Source organism: Calidris pugnax, unplaced genomic scaffold, assembly GCF_001431845.1.
Source record: "Calidris pugnax isolate Ruff unplaced genomic scaffold, ASM143184v1 scaffold324, whole genome shotgun sequence".
Classification (NCBI taxonomy): domain Eukaryota; kingdom Metazoa; phylum Chordata; class Aves; order Charadriiformes; family Scolopacidae; genus Calidris; species Calidris pugnax.
In genome coordinates, this window is record NW_015091153.1 from 274006 (window position 1) to 275443 (window position 1438).

The 1438-nt window shown below is 58.8% G+C and overlaps 1 protein-coding gene across 1 annotated transcript in view; it reads left to right on the plus strand.

Moving 5' to 3' along the window:
* The window catches only part of PCBP2 (poly(rC) binding protein 2), a 23759-nt gene that overhangs the window by 1072 nt on the left and 21249 nt on the right, over positions 1-1438 (plus strand). Inside the window, exon 3 of the mRNA XM_014959291.1 lies at positions 1-119. This exon is cut by the window's left edge and continues 8 nt beyond it. Coding sequence (XP_014814777.1) covers positions 1-119 — 119 coding nt within the window. The remainder of the gene's footprint in view (positions 120-1438) is intronic.

Consider the following 1438-nt stretch of genomic DNA (forward strand, 5'->3'; position numbering starts at 1 on the left):
AGAGCGGTGCTCGCATTAACATCTCAGAAGGGAACTGCCCCGAGCGGATCATCACCCTCGCTGGACCCACCAATGCCATCTTCAAAGCTTTTGCGATGATCATTGACAAACTGGAAGAGGTGCGTCCCTGACCTCAAGCCCCACCCCCCTTTGTCATCCCCCCTCCTCCTCCCATAAATTCACCCCAGAGCACATGTGGGTCCGGAGCAAAAGAGTCAAAAAGCTCTTCCCCAGGGATGAGGAACGGGATGGGCTCGTTCCTCACGGGCTGGTGGTGTTTTTCCTGGGTGGACCCTGCCTGCTCTTTGCCCGATGCAAATTGGGGGGGGTCAATGGTGGTGACACCTCCCCCGTGTGTGCTGAGCTGTCCCTGAGCTCGCTGAGCGCTGGGGCCCTGCGGGGACCTTCCTGGGCACAAAATGCCCCGTGGGCACCGCTTAAATGGCTTAAACCAGCTGGGATTTTAAACTCTCTGGCTTTGCTTGGACTCCCGGGTGGTCGTGCTGTTTCCCCCTGGAGGGGGGGAGGGGGGGCAATGGGGGCTTGGCTCCATCCCAGCTGAGGAGGGGTCCTGGGGGTGCACGGGAGCTGCTTTGTGCCCCCGCTCCTGTTGAATCGGTGACTTCCAAGGTGAGGGAAAGGATCCTGGAGGGGAAAAGGTTGATCCTGGATACGCTGGATCCCTGGTGGGTGTTAGAGGGGATGGGGAGCTTCCCGTCCTGCTCCGCATCCTTCCGAAGGCCCTTGCCTGGCTTATGGGGGGAAAAAAATTTGGATTTAGGATCATTCTCTGGGTGGGGTGGATATAACCCAGTGCTGGTAGATCCGTCCTCCAGCCCCCTCTGAACCTGGAGCTGTCTGTGCCCAACCCCGAGAGCTGGAGCCTTCCCAGTGCTCCCAGTCCGAGCGTGGTTCCCGTCAGCGCTTCAAGCACTGGGCTGGGAGTTAAACCTTTTTATTTTCGTGGGTCACTTGAGCCATGGCCTTGTGCCTCCCCTCCCCCTGCCAGCACATGACCACTGGAATTGGCGCCGGGCTTGGTTGGTTTTTTTTGTTTGTTTCCCTGAAGCCACTCCTACCTTCATCCCCTCTTAAAATGGGAGGAGCTGGGGGTTCACTGTCCCCCACAACTTGTCCCCCCTCCAGTATCACCGGTCCCCATTGGGCTACGATGTGACCCAGTGCTTCCGTGGCTGGGTTTTAACTGAGAAAAGAAGAGTTTTCTTCCTCTCCAAACGTGGCCGTGTCATTTCTGAGCCGCTAACAAAGTCCCTGGGAAAGGGGACTGGGACAGCCCTGGGGTCACCTTGGCCTGGCACAGCCTGTGCCAGCATCATCCTCCTCCGGGCACGTCACCTCCTCCCCTTGTGCCATTCTGCTGAGGGCACGGTGTGGGGCTGATGCCCCCCCTTCCTTCCTTCCTCCCCTTCCTCTCCCC